The sequence below is a fragment of the Theobroma cacao genome, chromosome 9 (genome assembly GCF_000208745.1).
Source record: "Theobroma cacao cultivar B97-61/B2 chromosome 9, Criollo_cocoa_genome_V2, whole genome shotgun sequence".
Taxonomy (NCBI): domain Eukaryota; kingdom Viridiplantae; phylum Streptophyta; class Magnoliopsida; order Malvales; family Malvaceae; genus Theobroma; species Theobroma cacao.
In genome coordinates this window covers 4,568,634-4,587,383 of record NC_030858.1, presented here as the reverse complement: position 1 = coordinate 4,587,383, position 18,750 = coordinate 4,568,634, and the positions used below count along the sequence as shown (strand labels likewise).

Below are 18,750 nucleotides of genomic sequence, written 5' to 3'. Positions count from 1 at the left end.
TTTTTCATAAAATGATCCAAATAACATAATTTGTTTTCGACAGTTTATCCAAACAACAGAAAATATTAAATTTTTCTATAAAATATTTTACACAGAAAAAAATTTCCTTCAACACCTTTTATTTTATGTTGCATCAGATCTTATATTACTAAATCTATAATAAATTGAGAATGTTCACACTGTTGAAATGGGAACACAAGGTGCCAAGATGCAGGGGTGGCTCAATATTTCTAAAGGTTTAAAACGATTGAATATTTAAATGAGGTCCTTATTAAGCAAAAAAAAAATAAATGAAGCTATTTTATTGAAATTAAAAAAAATTACCGTTAGTTGGAGATCATTAAAAGCATATTACATTTATTGAGAATAGAAAAAATAATTGAGAATTATTAGTATTATTAGAATTGAAAAGTGATAAAAAATAGAATTTTATTAGGCACATAATTGAAAAAGTGAGAGAATATGTAATTTTATTAATTATTTTGACTTTCATATAAGTTAAGAAGTGATATAAATAGTTGAAAATTAATAAGAGGTAGGAAGTGAAAAAAAATAAATATTTAATAGATACTTATTTTTAAAAAAAAATTATTAATGATTTTAATTTTTATATATTTAATATAATTAATTATATTGTATAAATTTATGGAGCCTATAAGATAGTGAGGCCTAAAGCAAGGGCTTTGCTGGCTCCATACTAAAACTAGCCCTGCCAAGAAGCAAGGGCAGAGCTAAAACATTTTCAAATAGGAGTTAAACAGAAATAGACATTAAACAGTTAAAGAAAATTTTATATATAATTCAATTATCACTCATTTAAAATATTAAATAAAATTCAAAAGACATTGAACATAAAAAAATACACATTAATAGTAATGATAATATTATTTATATATATGACTGAATGAACTTATAAAATGAGTCTTTCACTCTTTGTGCTCAATAATGGAAGAGAACAATTTTTCAAACTTAAATGAATTACCTTTTTACTTTATGTGTCATAACTCTCCTATTATTTTCTATTTATCTTTTAAATTATTAATTAACATATTGGATTATTGGATTGAACTATTAAGATATAATATGTTATGATAGACTATTAAATTGGACTGTTAAAATATAATATGTTATGATAAGCTTATATATATATTAAAACTTAATGAGTTTGGATTAGTAGACTCACTTTTATTTTTTTGTAAATTTGATTGGCTTAACATATTACTTTAGAATTTATTTGTTGGGTTTAACTAGCAATATGCTAACCATAATGACTTTAATTTTATCAAAAAATTTGAAGAATAAGTTTAATTATTAAATAAAAATTTATTTTGAGAGCCATTAAAAATAAATATAATAAATAAAATTATATTGAAAAAAATAAATTTATTTCATTCTATCAATTTATATGTATATCCTTATTACTTAAAGTTTGCAACATATATGCTAAGATACATGTATTATACTGAATAAAAAATTATATATTGATGAAATTCTAAGCAATAGTACAATATTATAATTTATATTTGAAAATTAAATAATAATTTATTTATTTTTAAATATTAAAATAATAAAAAATAAAATTTACATAATAGAAAAAAGAAAAAAATAACAAGTAGAAGATAAAATCCATTTATGATATAATCAAAAAATAAAAAGAATATAATTGATGGTTCCTATAAATTTGTGAAAGAAAATCAATATAGATTTAGAACATATAAGTAAATAGAATAAAAATAAATAAATAATAATAATATAAATTGAAAAAAAATAAAAAAAAACTTTTAAATTGAGTCAAGCACATGAAATTATTTTATTGTTTTTTACTTATATTAATTATTAAATAAAATTTATTTTAAGGGGTCATTAAGAAAATTTATAAAAAAATTAAAAATTTATTTTAATATGTAAAAAAATTTTAAAATTTTGGGGAGCCATGACGCCCCCATTCCTTAATGAGGCTCCGCCCCTGCCAAGAAGACCGTTGAAAAGCCAGGATCCATGTAGTGTGATCCTCCAGTGATCAGTAAATGTTCTTATATGAAGGAAAAAAAAAAACAAGAAAGCTGCCCAGTTAGATTCTTCAAAATCTTTTTGGCTGGTAGAGGATTTTAAACTTGTCGTCATTTTTTTTTTTTGTTAATTTGTAGTTGTAGGTCTTTGATTTGTTAATAGAATAATATTTTTTTAAAATAAATTATTTAAAAATATTTAAATAAAATTTTTATAATTTTATTTTAAATTAAGTAAATTTTATATTTTTATTTTGAGTCAAATAAATTTTATAATTAATGATTAGTTTTGTGAAAATATTTTTTATCATTCTATATTAAGTAACGTTAGTATGGTATATTAATATATCATAAATGATAATAATACAATACGTTGGCATATATTATAATTAATAATAACATAACATATTGATTTAGTGTGATAATATAATTATATGATATTTTTTATTTTTTATATCAATTTTATATAAATAAAAAATAAAAATAACATTAGTAATAATAATTAATCAATCATTAATAATAAAAATTTATTTGATCTATAATAAAAAAATATAAATTTATGTAAATATTTTTAAATAATTTAAAAATTTATTAAAATATTATACCTTTATTAATTATTAACAATGAAAATGAAAAAGTGGCGAGTCGAATTACCAACACTCAGGATTTGCACGCGATAAATGTTTGTTGCTAGTAATCGTGTTGGGGAATTTACTCGTTGCGGCCTTTTACATGGTCGGTGCCTGGTGGGCGTTGGGGTATCCATCTCAGAGAAGCCATTGCCATACAGTTAACCCTGAACTTCAACAAGTCCTTTGCTGATCCGAGTATTTACCATCTACTTTACCCTGTAATTCCCTGCTCACATTCTATATACTTCGTAGCCAACAATATCACTGAATTCGTTAGCATGCATTATCCATTTGGTATCTCGTACTACTACTAGTACTAGCTAATCCTAAAATAGCAAGTGTCACACTTAAAACTCTCAAATCAGAAATCAACCTCCTAAATCAATGTATACAATATTGGGTAGGTATAATAAAACGTCAATCCGAGTCATCACATCTTGGATTAACAAATAACAACACTCTAATCAAACAGTTCATTAGCTTTAGAAAGAAAAAAGAGAGACGTCGAGTGACATATACTGTATATTAAAATATTCAAACGAGTGGTTATCATGAATCAACATCTCATACTTACATGACTTCAAAATAAGATTCCAATTTAATGAGGGTGCCGATGAGATATACATGGACCAGAATACATGACTTAGACTAAGTCTCTCTCAAGTGCAGGACGACTCCTCGATGCCTGGTATATAAGAAAATGTCCACAGACATCATCACGATATGTCCTAGTCAACCTTATTTATTTACCGTACGACATATCAAATCCTTGTACTCATCCACGTTGGTCCTTCAGAAAATTCCAAAATCAGGTTTGTTAAGAACGCACTTCAGTAGTTAATTATGATGTGAAAATACGATGCAAATAATGTACTTGAAAATGACTATAGGAGTTATTGTTTTATTTATTTATTTATTTATGTACGTTGTTTATTGTTAGCACATGCCATGCTATATTAATTCCTGCCAACGGAGAGAAATTTAAGATATAGTACCTGGTACGCATTTGTAATAAGCGAAAAATTTTCTCAAAACTCTCCATACTACTTGCCTAGCAAGCCGAGAAAGCTACAAGCAGACAAACTTTTAATGAATACGGCCGCAATTTATGGAAAGACAGGTAAGCTGTTTGATTCAAAAGTAACTCTTTTTTCTTTTTTTTTTTTAATCAAATGAGAAAACAAGTCAAAGTTAAATTATGGTTTGTTGGTGACTTTTTATTAGAGAGAATTTAGGCAAGATTTTTTAAATTAAGTTCATGAGTTTTTATTTAAAAAATGATTAAAAATTAAATTTAAAAATAAATTAATAAAACTCGATAAGAAAATTAATAATTAAATTAAATATTTAATTAATCTATATAAGATGATGTTTTAATTTATCGATATAGATTTTTAAATTTAATTTTTGTTTAATTATTTTTAAACGAAACCTCACCCTTCTTTGCTAGATTGATTGGGAAATTAATTTTACACCTCATTGCTGGGAATCAACGTGAATCCTGCACTAGAGTTAGACCATTCTGTGATGTTCAGCATTTATATTGATAGAGTGGAGACAGTATGGTTCTCTCTGTCATGTAGAGCAGCTCTCCATACCCCAACTAAATTTCTTGCAACTCAGTAGGTAAATTTCTTGCTACTCAGTACGTAGCAGAAATTTAAATATGCTTCATATATACATATGAACATGCATGGTGGATGAGCCGTGGCACTTCACGTTCCTGGAAAAAGACTTTTCCATTATTTTACCCAAAAAAAGAATAAAAAAAGACTTTTCCCTTTCGCTTTCCCGGAGGAGAAAATTGAACAAAAGAAAACCACGTGTGCCATGTTGATACCGTAGGTTATCTATCTCTAGTTGAAAAAATACGACAAAGAAAAAACAAAGCTCGTTATTGTAAGCCCTAAAATGTTCACGGCGACATTATATGCTTGTGCTCTCAGGAGTTCTACTTCCATTCTCACTATCCGCGGAAACGCAACACACAAACAGTAAGGAAGTTCAATTCTTTCTTTCTCTTTCTGGCAATACCTTCCCTTGCTCGTCTTCTGATATGTCGTCTTTCATAGCAAGCTGGTTGACACCAACCTCTCTTTTCCTCCTCCTCAACATCATGATCGGCACCATCTTCCTTATCTCCCGTCTCTCCCCTCCCAAAAGGCCACATCACCAGCAATTTGGAGACGGCGACTACAACTCAGCCCCGCCACCACTCGAGCGATCTCCGTCATTCCTCGACCGAGTCAGGTCGATTAACTTTTCAACGTACAAATTTCCTCTTCCAAATTACCAAGACATGGACCATCATCTCCCACCTGACAACTTAGCTGCCCATCCGCTTGAGCGAGCCCCTTCAATTCTCGAACGAGTCAAGTCCATCAACTTCTCCCTTTACAAATACTCTCCTCAAGATCCAGACAGGGAGTATATTGAGCCAACGGAACACGAACACAATAACTCACAACCCCTCAGCCGAGCACCGTCTCTCTTAGAGCGAGTCAAGTCCATAGATTTCACGTCCTTTTACAGATCCAACTCCTTTAAAGCAAACCCAGAAAAGGAACTCCCTGCAAGTGAAGAACCCGATTCGGACACGGATATGAGTCCAGTTCGTGGTCAAGTAAATAGAAGCAAATCGGAGTCTAAGGTAAAACAAAGAAGATTTCCAGAGAAGTTGAAGAAATCAGAAAGTGAGAATTCAAGACTCAAGGCGGAAAAGAGGGAGGAGGAGGAGGAGGAGGAGGAAGAAGAAGAAGTGGAGAGAAGACGACCAGCAACTACTAGGATCGAGAAAACGGTATCGTTTGGAGATGATGATCGAGGTGTCGATGCAAAAGCTGATGATTTCATCAACAAGTTTAAGCAGCAACTTAAGTTGCAGAGGTTGGATTCTCTGTTGCGTTACAGGGATATGCTTAAGGGCAAGTAATGTAAGAATTTCCTTTTTGTTTTTGTTAAGGTTTCGAAATTAACATAGGATTCCGTGTGGCTTTACGGTCGCTTTTTCCCACTGTTTAATTAGTGCAAGGTGGGGAGCTGATTTTCATAATGTACGAGGGGTGTTTTCGTAATTTTTCCAGCTTAAACGCTTAGTTTATGATCCAGTTTCCTCCGACCGGTGAGCGGCAAGTGAACAGTGGGGAAGAAGAGCTGAGCAGTGGGCAAAAAGAATGAAATTCGAATGACCGAAATTGCCCCCTTGGTTTCGAGTAAATTTGGTCTGCAAAATGATGGGGTTTTCTGTTCTATAAAAGTAATTTCAATTAGTAGTTTGCATGTGAAGAGTCTGTAGCTTTTAATGAACTGTTTTAAGTCATATTTATCAGGCGGAGTAAGGTTCAACAACTTTTGCGTGGTGAGTAGACGGCTAGATTGCCATATTCAAAGAGTCAAACCGCCCATGTCTACGAAATCGGTTAATGTTTATAAATTGCTGTAGGGGAAGGAGCCTCGTGCCCTTGGATCAAGCCATGTTATGGCAGTGATTTTTCCAGGATTATTTTGCTGCCGAACTTCCCTGAAATTCTAGGATATGTTGCATCTGCCTCGCATCAAAGGCAACCTAAGCTTAACTATGAACTTGACAATCATAGACATGGTTATGGACAATGACATCGTACAAATATGATGATTAAGAAACCTGATCGGTACAGTTTTTGCACACTCTTTATGTTTCTGACACCTTAGCAGTAGTGGAATCAAGTTTTAAATTTAAAGAGATAAAAAAATATATTTAATATTTAAAAAATAAAATTATAAAATTTTTAAAAAATATAAATAAAATTATAAAATAAAATAAAATATATAAAATTTAAAATTTTAGGGGACGGGTGCCCTACTAGCCCCCCGCCCTCCGCCTCTGCCTACGTGGACGTTAGTAATCGGGTTTTGGTAACGGTGATATGTTCAATTTCTTCAATGGACCTTGGGGTCAACAAGATAATGATACTCCCTTCATCTGCTTAATCAGCAAACAAAACGGAATCATTCCTATGACCGTCTTATCTTTATCCTCACCCAAGGCAGGACAAGAACAGAGGAGGAACAGGAATCGTTGAAACACGGCGTTACCGGTCTCACCAGCTTTCTTACTCGTCAACATTGTAATCAAGAAGATATGACCATAGCTCATTAGAAAGTTTTCGAGACATTTCCATTGGTGGATTAAATGGGTGTTGACTATGGAGTCAATAATCACGTTTTATCACTGTTAGGTTTTGTATTATAATTACAATTGAGGTCTGCGGAGGAACTTTCAGAGCAAGCGTATTCGTAATTAAATTCTAATTAACAATGAAAATGTAATTATCTTACCTTTAATTTGTTTACGGAAAAGTTTCTTCTTTTATGCTAAAAGACTCAGATCGGTTCCTTTACAAAGCTATATAACTTATAAGTAAGCCGCTGTTAGAATTTTCGCTTTTCAGGCAGCAATACTATAAAGGTGAAACTGAGTCTTTTTGAATAATGTAATGCGATTTGATGTCACTCTCAAAAGCAAACTCAAAAGGCGATCCCAGAACATGCGAGAATCTTCTTTATGTTACTTTTGGATGGGAAAGCAAGAGGTGGGATCGTTGATGAATTCTTCAAAACTCCAAAGCATATAAATATTTATTAGTATTTGTAAAATGATAAGAGGCCCTAAGTAGGATTGTCGCGTAGGCCCTGTGAGGGTGGTGTCTCTGTGGCTCTAGTTGGGTTTCATGCTAATTGCTAGTCTCACGCACCATGTAGAAATTTCACTGATAAAGGTGAAGTATGAAATACAGAGAAGGTTTTTACTGAGAAGGAAAACAGGAGAGCTAAGAAGAAAAGGAAAAACCAGAAATTGAGGGGGCAACACAAGTTGATTTTTGTATTTCATATATATAGATTGTTACACACCCAAAACCGTCCTTGCACTTCGGTATAGGAGAATGAAGTGCTAAGGAATAACAGCTAGGCACAGGATTCCAGATTTGGAATTTTGTGCTTCACAACAGACACAGCAACGATAAACAAGAAATAACAAAAATACCAGATAAATAAAAAACGTGACTTTCTTAATCTTACAAATCAAATAAAGGACTCAGCATCTCAGCGTTTAGCCAAACTAAAAAACAGGAATAAGAAATAAAATGACAAGCTAATTTTCGTTTCATTAACTCATCAAACTAATAGTTGAAACGACACGGTATCTCTCTTCTTCCTTTATTCAATTGGTTGTTGAATTGGCACCCAATCTCATCTTCTTCTCTTTTACCGGATGGAATTACAGAACTTTTAACACATTAGTTGTCTTTGGTACACTGAGTCTGACAAATAATATTACAGCTCATACAGTTTTTGATTACTAATTATGTTATTTCCGTTATTTCAGTCAATTTTTTTAAAAAGTTACAATGCTTTCTTTTCGTTTTAACTTTGCTAAATGATCTTCTTCGGCTTTTAATGGATTGAGTTTTGTCGTTAGAACCTTAACAAAGGCAGATTGCTTTGGGCCGTGCGGTGACTCTTCCCTACACGAAATCAGGCTTTGGTTAATTAGCGATAATTGAGATGAGCAATTAGTTAGCCCGTTGGTTCTCTACAGACCTTTGCAAAAGCTCATCATCAATCTATTTGCTACTTAAGAACACCAACAAGAGGAGAGAAAAACAAACAAGGGAAAGGAAATATGGTGTGTGTGTGTATATATATATAATTGCTAGCACACTGCTACAGATTAAAGTAAAGCATAACCAGCCACCTGTATGTGCTAGTAATTTAATTAGGTGGTCATCGGGGGAGGCTAATCAGATTTATCTTGAAACATAACCATAAAAACATTAGCATGATTTATTTTCCTATTGATATCCTCAATCTTTAATCACTTTCCATAAAGATATCATCAGCTTCATCGTCCCTTGCTTCCTCATCAGGCCTGACAGGCTGCTTTCCTCTGGAGTCAGATGGAACACTGCGCCACCAAATATATACAAAGAATGTGTCAAATTGAGACTTGGTTAATGTTGAATTGATACTTGGTATAGATAGGCAATAAGCTTTATGATTAATGCCACATATAAATATATGTATAGTCATAAATAGGCCTGTAAAAGAATTCAGACCCACGGTTTGATCAGTTGGATGAATATATATGAAACAACCTGTTGATGGTTGCATCTGCTTCCAAATTCACCCAGCGGGAATTGTCTCCCTCATTAAACATTTTGGCAACCTATAAATCACCAAGAAAGATGATAAAGCCTTTTATATTTTTGCTAACATCTATTGGAGATGTTAAATATAAAGAGAAAATGAGAAGGAATGGGAGAAAGGAGATATTAGATTAGAATCATAAATATCTTACAAGGGGGTCAATTTCAGGCTGCGATGGCTGTGGTGTTGAAGACGAGCTTGCCTTGAAGACAGCTAGCTGTTGGTTCACAGCAGCGAGCTCGGATTCATAAATTTCCAGGAGACTGTGGAGGTTCCGAATGATGCCTAGACATCCATGCGCAGGGTGATCCAATCTCGCATTGCCCTCCATCAGTATCGACTCCGCAGCTGCTTGTCTTTGATCGGGTCGGACCGTACTCATGATTTTTACAATGTTGCTTAACCCAAAGTGCTTCAAAGCATTTTTGAACTCATCATATTTGCTTGCTGGGAAGTAGGGTGCCAACTCGCAGCTCTGGTGGCACCTTCTTCTATGATGCCTGCAAGCAGCACAGGCAGGAGGATTTCCCCCACGACCCTCTCCATTCATATTTGCACTTTAGAATTTGAAGAGAATACAACTCAAAACTTGTTGATACATCAAGACAATTGTCTGAGTGTTTATACATATATATATATATATATATATATTGTGATATTAGATATTAAATTTGATTTATCATTTTAGTACAGAAGAATCAGATACCAGATTATGAAAATCTGTATTTTATGAAATTAGTTTTCATAGTCTCAATTACCTAATATGTTTATTTCTCTTTTTATGAATTCAAACTCTACTCTTTTCATGGAAAAATGTTGACTATAGATATAATTATAAAACTCGAAGTTGAGTTAATGTAAAATATTTAAGAAATCAATGCTATAATTTATGTAAAAATTAATAATGGGTTTTTTTAAATTAAAAACCTAAAATTTCAAATCAAAATATTTTAAGAAGAACTGTAATGAGAAATTGATGGAGGTGAATAAGACCAAACGTTGCCATATTTGTTAAAAAAAAAAAGTTACTCTAAGATGATTAAATTATAACTGCTGTTATTTTTTTTTATCAACCATCCACATGCGATATTAGAAGGCGGATGGTGGGAATGCCGCAAAACATACTTTATTGTGTACAGGTGTCCCTTCCTAGAGAGAAGCGAGAGAGTGATTGAATCATCGAGGCGGCGGTGGTCTAATGGCGGAGAAACCCCAACCGATCGTCGTACAATACTGTCAAGTCTGCGGATTGCCCGCCGAGTATTGCGAATTCGGATCCGAATTCGATAAATGCAAACCCTGGTTGATCCAAAACGCACCCGACCTTTACCCGGATCTCCTTCAAGGTAAACGCCCTTTAATCACCGCCGTTAAAACCAATCTTTTTGTTTTTCATATATTAATTTTTTATTCAAAATTTTATGTGCAGCAGCGAATGCTAAAGAAGCTGATAAAGTTGCTGATCAGTTACAATCCACTGGCATCTCTTCTGCTGCTGCAGGTAAATTTTATTTGTTTTTCTCTTTTACATACTTCAATTTCTATCTCTTTTTCTCAATTTTGAATATCGGAATTGATTTGAAATTTGATTTTGTTGTTTGTTGTTGGTTTAAGCTTATTTTTGTAAATCACATTCCAAAATTCTTGAAAATAGAAAAAGATTTGCATGTAGTAAATCCATTCTATAATGTGTCAGTTTTATCCTAGATGATTGTGCCTGTGAGTCGGCAGTTTATCGTTCTGAACTAAACGGTTGCGTTTATTAGTGTAGTAATGTACTATATTTGATAGTGGTATTCGGCCTCAGAGCCTGGAAGATGGAGGTGACGCTGTAGTAATATTGTACTAGAGCAGGATAAGGGCAATAATTTAAATTGGTTTTATTGTTGTGGTGGAATAATGAACTTGGTTCAATCTGCTTTGATCTCTTCAAAACTCTAAAGCTGTTTATTATTATTATTATAGCTGATTGCATCTGAATGTAGAGGTAGGCAAATTAGAATAACAAGATGCTTAAGTTGTTAGCTTTATCAGTTCAACTTTTAGCACAAAGTAATTGTAAATGGGGGATTCAAGAAAAAAATCTAAAATGGTTCTTATGGTCACTTGTAAAAGTCAGGGAGCAAGGGAAACTGGGAAAGTTCAAATTTCCCATCTCTGTTGTAGCCTATTGGCATGGCTGGTGCCTACAAGCTGTCTTGATAATGTTGGTGCGGTAGAAGCAGAGTTTCGAATTAATAACTGATCTAATGTCTCATCGTTTTCATTTACCCTGAACAAGAAAGAAAGAGTGGTGTTGAATATTATATTTTCCTACATTTTCTGGAATAGTTTACAAGTGTACCTGCTCTTTGAGGTCAGCTCTCCAGGAAAAAAGAATAGTTTTCTGTGATTTAAAAATCTCATAATTATAGGGCATGTTGCTGTAAATATTGGAGTACAAATTTGAGAATGTTTATGAGTGTTGTTGCTAGGTATTGATTGTTGATGAGAAAGATGTCAACATTTCAAGGATTGAAGAAATCACTTCCAAGCCAAGAAGAATACCTAACTGATAATAGCAAATAAACCTGTTAAACTTTATAAAAAAAATTATGGATTTCATTTCACTGACTGAGCAATCTTCTGCGAAAATTTCTAAATAATTTAACTGTACTCCAAATGGTGATTGATAGTAAGAGACTAGTAGTTGGAGAGAAGTTTTCAGAAAAAAGGGGCTAGTGTAGTAAAGAGTAGATAAAAACTCCCTGGAAAATTATTTTTGCTGTTAATTGGACTGAGTGAAATAGGTTAGTTATGAGAGTAGAAGGATGCTGCTCCATGAGCTAATAGCTTGTTCGAACTAGTCTAGCATGTTCAAACATGCTTATAAATGGCTAACCTTTATGTGCATAAATATGATCATTCCTGGTGTTAGATTGAACATTATATGTATTGTCCAAAGTTATTAAAATATCATCTGCAAATGAACATTTCCGAGGTAGTTGTTTTTACTTTTATTATGAAGATTTCCTATGGTCCTGGGAGTTAATTAACTTTCTCCATGCATAATCATGTGTTTTCTTTGTGCTATATGTTTTTTGGTTTCATCAATTTTGTTACTTTCCATACTTAATAGTTTTGCTTAAATTTCCGCTATGATGCATTCTTCAGTCCTCTTTTTCTCACTTGGGCTGCAGGTGGTAGTTCAGAACCTAAGCAAGAGGAAGTTAAACGTCTTCCTGGGGGAAAGATTAAGAAGAAAGTACAATCTAAAACTCTTCCATGCATGCAAACATCACTCACATGAAATGAATTATCTAACATTAACTGTACATGCCAATTTAGTTTAATGGAATTGAAATTTGGATTGTCTTATTGTGTAGGAGAAGCAAGAAGTTGTCATTGAAAAGGTTGTGCGTAATAAGCGAAAGTGTATCACCACTGTAAAAGGCCTGGATCTTTTCGGTGAGCCACATGCTAGTTCTTGTTTTCTAAAGTGTAAATTCATGTCAAGATTCCCATCTCATTATCATCCTTAACTCGGTTCAGGTGTAAAACTAAGTGATGCTTCAAAGAAACTTGGGAAGAAGTTTGCTACAGGAGCCTCTGTTGTAAAGGTGTATTATTTTGAGGAAAATATCTATTAATCTATTTTGACGTAATATCCCATCATGCCTTACTGTTTTTCAACTAATTTGTTTCAGGGGCCAACTGACAAGGAACAGATTGATGTCCAAGGAGATATATCATATGACATTGTGGAATTCATCACAGACACATGGCCAGATGTAATACTCTTATCATTCCCTGTCCTTTTTGATGTTTTATGTTGGGTTTGAATGTGTCTCCATTTCTTTTATCATTCTCTATCATTCTCTATAAGGCAGGCTGTTCCTCTCTATACTAAGAAGTTTAGCCAAACTGGAGTAAGCGTACATCCATCCTTATATCAAAAAAGCATTCTATCTCTCTTTATATCAAATCAAATTGTGTCCTATAATGCACACTATCTCCCTTTATACCTGTATTTTCTGCCAAAAATAAGTTAATGTGTCAGCTTAATTGGTCAAAGTAAACTATGTTAGAGACCCTTTACTTTCCCTTCCATTTTGGCACCAAGTAAACATGTCTCCAAGAACAAAAGCTATTGAAAATTTAATTGCAGTGAAACTTTGCATTTGGATAACGTGCCGTGTTTATTTTCACATTGCTTATTGATGTTCTCAATAAATGTTCATTATACGTGTAAACCTGTTAAAGCCTCTCTTTCTATTGAATTCTGTTGAAACTATTTTGGCTGTAGTCATTTGGACTTGTTAAAAAAAAACAGAAAGAAGTATACTTCTTTTGGTATTTGTAATTTTTTTTTCTTGTTTTTACAACTTAATAGCATGGAAAGAGGAAATAGCGTTGTGAAGTCCTCCAAAACCTTGAAATAACAACTTCTCTTGTTAAGTAACAATGAATCTTAAAACATATCATTTTCTGATGAAGACTTGTTGAGGGCTTAAAGGCTTAAAGTTTTCATGCATTTATACTTAGTGGGATTTTGTGCTAAGATAAAAGGTTGTGAATACTTTTGAAATTGCTATGTCTCAATAAGAACTGGTGTTTTTGAGTATTTCTTTGGCAATTACACATCTTTATTTTCCCTTTTCCTTTTATAAGTTTTTCAGGAAGGTTGAGATTATTTTTTTTTCCATGATTCTGTATCTTTTGTTACATTTTTTGCATTGACTGACCTCTTCAGGATAAGCCTATTTACATGTCCTACAGTTTTCTTCTAAAAAATTATTGGACAAAATCAGGTTACATTTATTAACCACTTTTTTTTCCCTTGACATTAGGTCCCAGAAACTGCAATTTTCTTTATTGAGGATGGAAAAAAGGTTCCAGCTGCTTGACGTAAATGAAGGCAAATACATAATAGGCATTGAAGTATCATCCTTCCCCTTTGGATGGGACTCTGTGAGGTGTATCATCCTGTCAAATTGAGAAGTGCTGCTTCACAAAATTCAACAGCCAGTGAGACTTTTCCCTCTTTCACAGTCACCTGTTACTCTTTTGCAAAAGTAGTATAGTTTTCCAGTCGAAGTGAACATGTACGTGCATTTAATCAATAGGCACAGTCTGTATAGTGGCAACATCAATGGTGTATGCTATATTTTGCATTCAGAGTAGAATTTCCTTAACAAGATGCTATTTTAATTTGTTGTGATGAACCTTGCTTTTCCACAGTTTATTCTTCTTTCGCTGTTTGCCTGTGATATTTTGGTTATGTCTGTGCCTCCTATGGAATATCAGTATCTTGTGTGTATGATGAAGAGTTTTCCGTACACATTCTATCTTCTAGTTGAATTGACCTCTTAAAGCTAAATGCAATCAAGATTTGACACAAGTTGGAGACTCTGCAGTCTTTGCAGGTTTGATGGTTGCAGCATGTTGCTATATGAACTATGATAATACATATAGGAATCTACAGTGTGCATGTCAATGTTATAGGAAGTGAGTTTTGATATATTGTGATTGAAAATTGATTGTGGATCTGCATCAGTCAGTCATGAGAAGCACAGAAAAACACTTTTCATGATATAATTTTATAACTAACAGGGAACATATTAAGAAATGGTGCTCTCTGCATAAGCGGTGGACAAACACAAGTGGTGATGGATATTGTCAATAAGATAGATGTGATGGTGGCATAGGCAGTCATTCTGCATTTGTGGCTAGGAAGATTTAATGGTGGTTGTGGTTGGGTTTTGTGCCAGTGGTTGCTGCCTGGTGTAAATGTTATCCACTTGGTTTGTTTGGGATGAGCTCTAACCTATGGTCTCTAACAATTAATAATTAATGGTTTGCGCGGATGAAGGTGAAAGGAAAATATGGAGGGTGAAAAAGACTTACAACACATTCCGTGTACCAGGCCATGTTTTTTCATTGCATGGATAACGTTTGACAGTAGTGCTTCAGGAAAGTAAGTTCATTGTAACTCAACTTTGAGAGCTGTACTGACAATGATATTGCTACTGCGGTAGTGTTGGGGTTAGATGTTCATAAAATAATTGATCTAATAAACCTATATAGCGAATCGGACTGACTCGCTGTCTTCATTAACTAGATGTTGATGTGGAATCATGAGTGGTCGGCTGCAATATCTAGTGGATTTTGACTTAGATATGGTGTACATTGTTCACTTGATGATGATCTCATCTGGAATCTCTTAACTTTTTTCACTAGGCGACTTTTCATGATTCCCATATTGCTTGCGATTAAGACTCAGAAACTGACTCCATGGTAAGGTTTCTTAGCAAATGAAATTTATCTTGGCAATTTATTTTGAAGCCTTGTAACGTTGGGAAGCGATGGCTGAGAATAAAGATTACTTTCACCGAGAATTTACATAAATCTGAACTCTGCAGTAAAAGAGAAGGAAAACAAAAGCTTATTGATTACAATAATGTGGGCAAGAACATTGGGGAGCAAAGCTATTGGGAACTAGAGTGGGGCTAACAATCTCATCATGTGATAGTTGTGACTAATTTTTCAAATCTGATTCTGCTACCTTTTGTTTTGTTTTATTGCTTTTTGTTTTTGTGGATAATTGGCGTTGTGCTACTGATCTGAATGCATTAGAAGGTGAAGCTGATGTTTTTGGAGAATAAATAAAGTCAATGAGTCTAATCAGGGAGCTGATTTCGCCATTTTGGCCAGCTTTTAGCAACCTTATTATTACTGTCCTCCACCTTAGCTCCATCATCATCACCATCTCCCAGTAGCATGGTCCAAGACCAGCCAACATTTTGTTTCACACTGTGTGTTTGTTACTAGTGTGAATACAACTTCGTCTTATTTCCCGTTCTCTCTTTCAGCTGGAAATATGAAAACAACCTTAAAGCATGTTTGGGACGGCTCTCCTCCAATGAGTTCATGTTCACATTCTCAAAGTGCTTCCCAATAGCTGAGCATTTTCAACACCACATGGTGTCCCACACAGATTAAGTTATTCCAGTTGTTCATTTTTGTCTCTATCATGGCATTGGATTTTATTTCTCTATGTTCTACCTGTTGCAAATCACATTAAGAATCTTTTGAAATTATGTTATTGGCATTTCTCAGGCACCATTATGTCAAGTATTAAGGGTTCAGCCTCATCCATTATCCCAAAAGCCAATGCTTCCAACATTTTTCTCTTCTATAAAAGATCAATTAATTTGGTCTGGATTCGTATATTTAAAAGGCAAAACTAGAAAGTTATGCTTTCAGGTTTGTCTCTTTTCATAGGCATCCTTTTCTATACATACATATTACACAAACTTGCTAGAAAAATTAGCATTACAAGCACCATTTTGTTTTCCTGGAAGTCCTTTTTGGCCACTTCAAAGAAATTTATATTGGGGTGGTGAAATCTAGGTGGTATTTATGTTTAGTCTACGCCTGAAATTTACTTCTTATTATTATTGTTATTGTTATCGTTGTTGGAAAGGTTGGTGTTGTCAATCAAGTTTAGGGCAGTCCTTGAATGAATTATTTGCCGGGTGGTATCCTAACATTTTCCTGCGAATCAGATTGTTTGTTTGTATGATGCCAAAAGACTGCCTTGTCAGAGATCGTCTATCCTATCACATATAACTATCAAAGTATCAGAAGCAGATTTTCTCTGCTGAATTCAAGAGTGAAACAGTAGAAATACTTCCTGGCACCTGGTTAATGTAACTATTTGAGAGGTTGTCATCACCCTTGCTTGATAATCTCCCCATATATAAGCACATGGGTAAAGATGCTGCATCAATATATAACCTACATAAAGAATAGGAGCATATATAGGCTGCCACTTTTTCTTTTTATATTTGAAAGTAGAGAAGCAAATCATTTTCAGTAGCTCCAAAAGCTTCTCTAGGCTAATTGATCCCCTAGTAAACAATATGTGACTAAATGAGAATAATTGTCAGCTCACTAAGATTAAAAAATTTCTCTTAAACATGCATGCAAAACCTTTTTCTCTGCAGAAACTTTAGAAAATTACCATTTCCTTTTGGTTATTAGGCCACACAAACCGAAAAGTAGGCAACTGTCGGTGTCTTTCCATGGAAATTGGTGCCCTATGTGCGAACAACTCTTTTTGGAGATGGGTTATCCAATGGCGTTCCTGAGCCAGCTGGAGGAAGTGGTGAAGGGAACTAAATAATTGATTAGATACAATGATGGCTCCAGGCTGCTTGGCATTGGCTTTACCTTCCCCGTCATGGGACTGCAGAAAATGGCCCAGGAAAGATGAGGGAAAATTCACTTGCTCGATCATAGAGACCACATTGGAATTGTAGTAAATGACCAACTAGTAGTTGAAACAGAACTAGCTAGTTAGCACACCATAATTTTTTTTTCTAAAAAACATTTGACTTGAACGATCCAGGAAGATGTTAGATGGATTACCATTTTCACATGCTAGTGATCTGACAGAGACTGCCCATGGATGAACTATACACCCAGTCGACCCAGTCAAATTCAAACTTGTTCAATTCCAGGATGGCAGCTTCCTCTGGGGTTGCTGTTTTCGTTTTGTTCATCTTTTTGTCGACATGGTCTTCTCTAGTAGAATATTATCTTTTGCTTACTAATTGGTTTAATTCGATAAACTATTTGAGTAGTGCCCCATTCTATGTTGTTTAGCGCACTGACTGCTAGGATTTTACTCACCTGTACTTGCCTCCAAAATCTTGTCAATTGGACGCTTCGCTCTTTTCATATCTTGGTGATCATTGAATCATTTTACCAGTAAGGCTGTTAACAATGGTCAGTAAAGAACAAATTATTCAGTACAATGACACGCAATAGGTAAAAAAAATTATTCAATTCTGATTGGTGCCTTTACTATCTCAATATTAAGGATGTAGTCCATGTATCACAATTTCAATGCATTAAATCTCGATACTTTCATTAAATATCGAATTGAGTACAATTGTTAATGGTGTGAATATTCAACTTTCAAATTGGTTGATACTATATTATTCTGGCCTCGTAAATTTTTGTTACCAACTCACCATTGTATCTCAAAGAATTGTTTTGATTTTTTTGCTGATTATAATTATAATAATTTATGATTAAAAAAGAAAACTTGATAAAAAAAAATGTAATCAGCAAGTGGAAAAAAAAAATCTAAAACTTTTAGACACTCAGAATATGTAATTAAGTGGTAAAGGAATTCATGTGTCACAGCACGTGACCTAGATTACAATTTATCACCTAATTAATTTTAGGATCCAATATTCACATTATTAAGAATTGTTCTCAATCTGATAATTTATGAACAAAATTAATAAAGATTAAATTGTTAAAATTGTGGTGTAAGGCGATTAAATTCTGAAAATTTATCCAGTGTAAGGACCGATCTTCAATTTTGACCAAGATTGATCTGTTTCTCATTTCAGCTACAGAGCTTCTGCTAGAAAACATTGGAGTATCGGCGCATGATACATTGAGGGAGTAGGAGGTCAGTGCTCAGAGTATCCAAGTACAAAGTACTTTAGCTTAGATTCCAACTGGGGCTGGGACCCCACGTTCCTGTACAGATTGAATGAACTTGGTTGATTGAAAGGATCATGTGAGAGATCATCCAAGATCCAACAGCAGATATTCGGAAAGGAGATTGATGTTTGCAGCACTGGGAAAAAATTGACCACAGCATGCAAGATCCAGAAGAGATTAGTTCAACATAAAGGAGATGGTGCTTTTCTTGATTTCATTCTTCCATGCACATGGATACAGTTATTGTGATTAAGACCTGCTGCAAGTTCAATGCTGGGCGCTCCAAAATAAGTTCAAAATCTGGGGATCAGAGTGTGCCTGCTGTAGGAGTTTAGGCAATAATGTCTCTCATTAAGAAGACTGCGTCTTGTTCAGTAGGTCGTTGGTAGAGTCTAAAAAGTAGACATATTCCCTCTGTT

The 18,750-nt window shown here is 33.9% G+C and overlaps 3 protein-coding genes across 5 annotated transcripts; 2 read left to right on the top strand and 1 right to left on the bottom strand.

The window, feature by feature from the left end:
- Nucleotides 4,534-5,969, top strand: LOC18588389. 2 transcript variants are annotated; one of them, XM_018126494.1, is made up of 2 exons: nt 4,535-4,635; nt 4,714-5,969. In XM_018126494.1, the coding sequence occupies exons 1-2, from the start codon at nt 4,572-4,574 to the stop codon at nt 5,571-5,573; spliced, it is 924 nt and encodes a 307-aa protein (XP_017981983.1). In that variant the 5' UTR covers nt 4,535-4,571; the 3' UTR covers nt 5,574-5,969. The 2 variants fall into 2 exon arrangements, with proteins under 2 accessions (XP_017981981.1, XP_017981983.1); XM_018126492.1 differs by having other exon boundaries at nt 4,534-5,969.
- Nucleotides 8,413-9,226, bottom strand: LOC18588388 (LOB domain-containing protein 28). The gene is made up of 3 exons (XM_018127134.1): nt 8,979-9,226; nt 8,776-8,846; nt 8,413-8,585 (listed from the first exon to the last, which is right to left on the bottom strand). The coding sequence occupies exons 1-3, from the start codon at nt 9,207-9,209 to the stop codon at nt 8,492-8,494; spliced, it is 396 nt and encodes a 131-aa protein (XP_017982623.1). The 5' UTR covers nt 9,210-9,226; the 3' UTR covers nt 8,413-8,491.
- On the top strand, nt 9,904-14,147 carry LOC18588387 (translation machinery-associated protein 22). 2 transcript variants are annotated; one of them, XM_007012758.2, is made up of 7 exons: nt 9,904-10,173; nt 10,257-10,328; nt 12,007-12,071; nt 12,193-12,274; nt 12,359-12,426; nt 12,514-12,597; nt 13,657-14,147. In XM_007012758.2, the coding sequence occupies exons 1-7, from the start codon at nt 10,026-10,028 to the stop codon at nt 13,711-13,713; spliced, it is 576 nt and encodes a 191-aa protein (XP_007012820.1). In that variant the 5' UTR covers nt 9,904-10,025; the 3' UTR covers nt 13,714-14,147. The 2 variants fall into 2 exon arrangements, with proteins under 2 accessions (XP_007012820.1, XP_007012821.1); XM_007012759.2 differs by having other exon boundaries at nt 9,933-10,173; nt 10,260-10,328.

What these genes read in the sequence shown, in the direction of transcription:
- LOC18588388 (XM_018127134.1), bottom strand. Translation starts at nt 9,209, where the DNA reads ATGAGTACGGTCCGACCCGATCAAAGACAAGCAGCTGCGGAGTCGATA. An exon ending in AGCCTGAAATTGACCCCCTT is followed by an intron (nt 8,847 to 8,978) that starts GTAAGATATTTA and finishes GGTGATTTATAG; the next exon opens with GTTGCCAAAATGTTTAATGA. An exon ending in GCAGATGCAACCATCAACAG is followed by an intron (nt 8,586 to 8,775) that starts GTTGTTTCATAT and finishes TTGGTGGCGCAG; the next exon opens with TGTTCCATCTGACTCCAGAG.
- LOC18588389 (XM_018126492.1), top strand. Translation starts at nt 4,572, where the DNA reads ATGCTTGTGCTCTCAGGAGTTCTACTTCCATTCTCACTATCCGCGGAA.
- LOC18588387 (XM_007012758.2), top strand. Translation starts at nt 10,026, where the DNA reads ATGGCGGAGAAACCCCAACCGATCGTCGTACAATACTGTCAAGTCTGC. An exon ending in GGGGAAAGATTAAGAAGAAA is followed by an intron (nt 12,072 to 12,192) that starts GTACAATCTAAA and finishes CTTATTGTGTAG; the next exon opens with GAGAAGCAAGAAGTTGTCAT. An exon ending in AAAAGGCCTGGATCTTTTCG is followed by an intron (nt 12,275 to 12,358) that starts GTGAGCCACATG and finishes AACTCGGTTCAG; the next exon opens with GTGTAAAACTAAGTGATGCT.